Source organism: Aptenodytes forsteri, unplaced genomic scaffold, assembly GCF_000699145.1.
Source record: "Aptenodytes forsteri isolate BGI_AS27 unplaced genomic scaffold, ASM69914v1 Scaffold254, whole genome shotgun sequence".
NCBI lineage: Eukaryota > Metazoa > Chordata > Aves > Sphenisciformes > Spheniscidae > Aptenodytes > Aptenodytes forsteri.
In genome coordinates, this window is record NW_008794459.1 from 70917 (window position 1) to 71477 (window position 561).

Sequence of the window (561 nt, forward strand, 5' to 3'; positions counted from 1 at the left end):
GGGGGGGCGGGGGGCCCAGCCGGGGGCCGCCCTTGCCGGTTGCAGCGGGGGTTCTCGGCTCACCTGCACCTGCACTGAAGATGCACGGACGGCTCTTGCATCTCTTCTCTGCCAAAGAAACCAACTCTGTCTGCACGGCTGCTGCACGCACTGCACCGCGCTGCTCCTCGCCCCGACCCAGCCGTGCCGCGCTGTGCTGTGCCGTGCCGTGCCATGCTGCGCTGCACCGTGCCATGCCGCACCATGCTTTGCCACGCCATGCTTTGCCATGCTGTGCCGCGCTGCGCCGTGCCATGCCGTGCTGCACAGTGCCATGCCGTGCCATGCTTTGCTATGCCATGCTTTGCCGTGCCGTGCTTTGCCATGCTGTGCCATGCTGTGCTGCACCATGCCATGACATGCTGTGCCGCACCGTGCTGTACTGTGCCATGCTGTGCCATGCCGTGCTGTGCTGCACTGCACCATGCTGTGCCGTGCTGTTAAGGGCCCCCATTGCAAATCCCGGGGGAGAGCAGCTGGGAGACGTGCAAGGACGTGCGCCTGAAGGCAAGCTCCGCCCCC

General features: G+C 66.1%; 1 protein-coding gene across 1 annotated transcript in view; it reads right to left on the reverse strand.

Annotated features, from left to right (window-relative positions):
* ART1 (ADP-ribosyltransferase 1) overlaps nt 1–561 on the reverse strand; it is a 9457-nt gene that overhangs the window by 5541 nt on the left and 3355 nt on the right. The window contains exon 2 of the mRNA XM_009290881.2: nt 64–108. Within this exon, the coding sequence (XP_009289156.1) occupies nt 64–108 (45 nt within the window). The remainder of the gene's footprint in view (nt 1–63; nt 109–561) is intronic.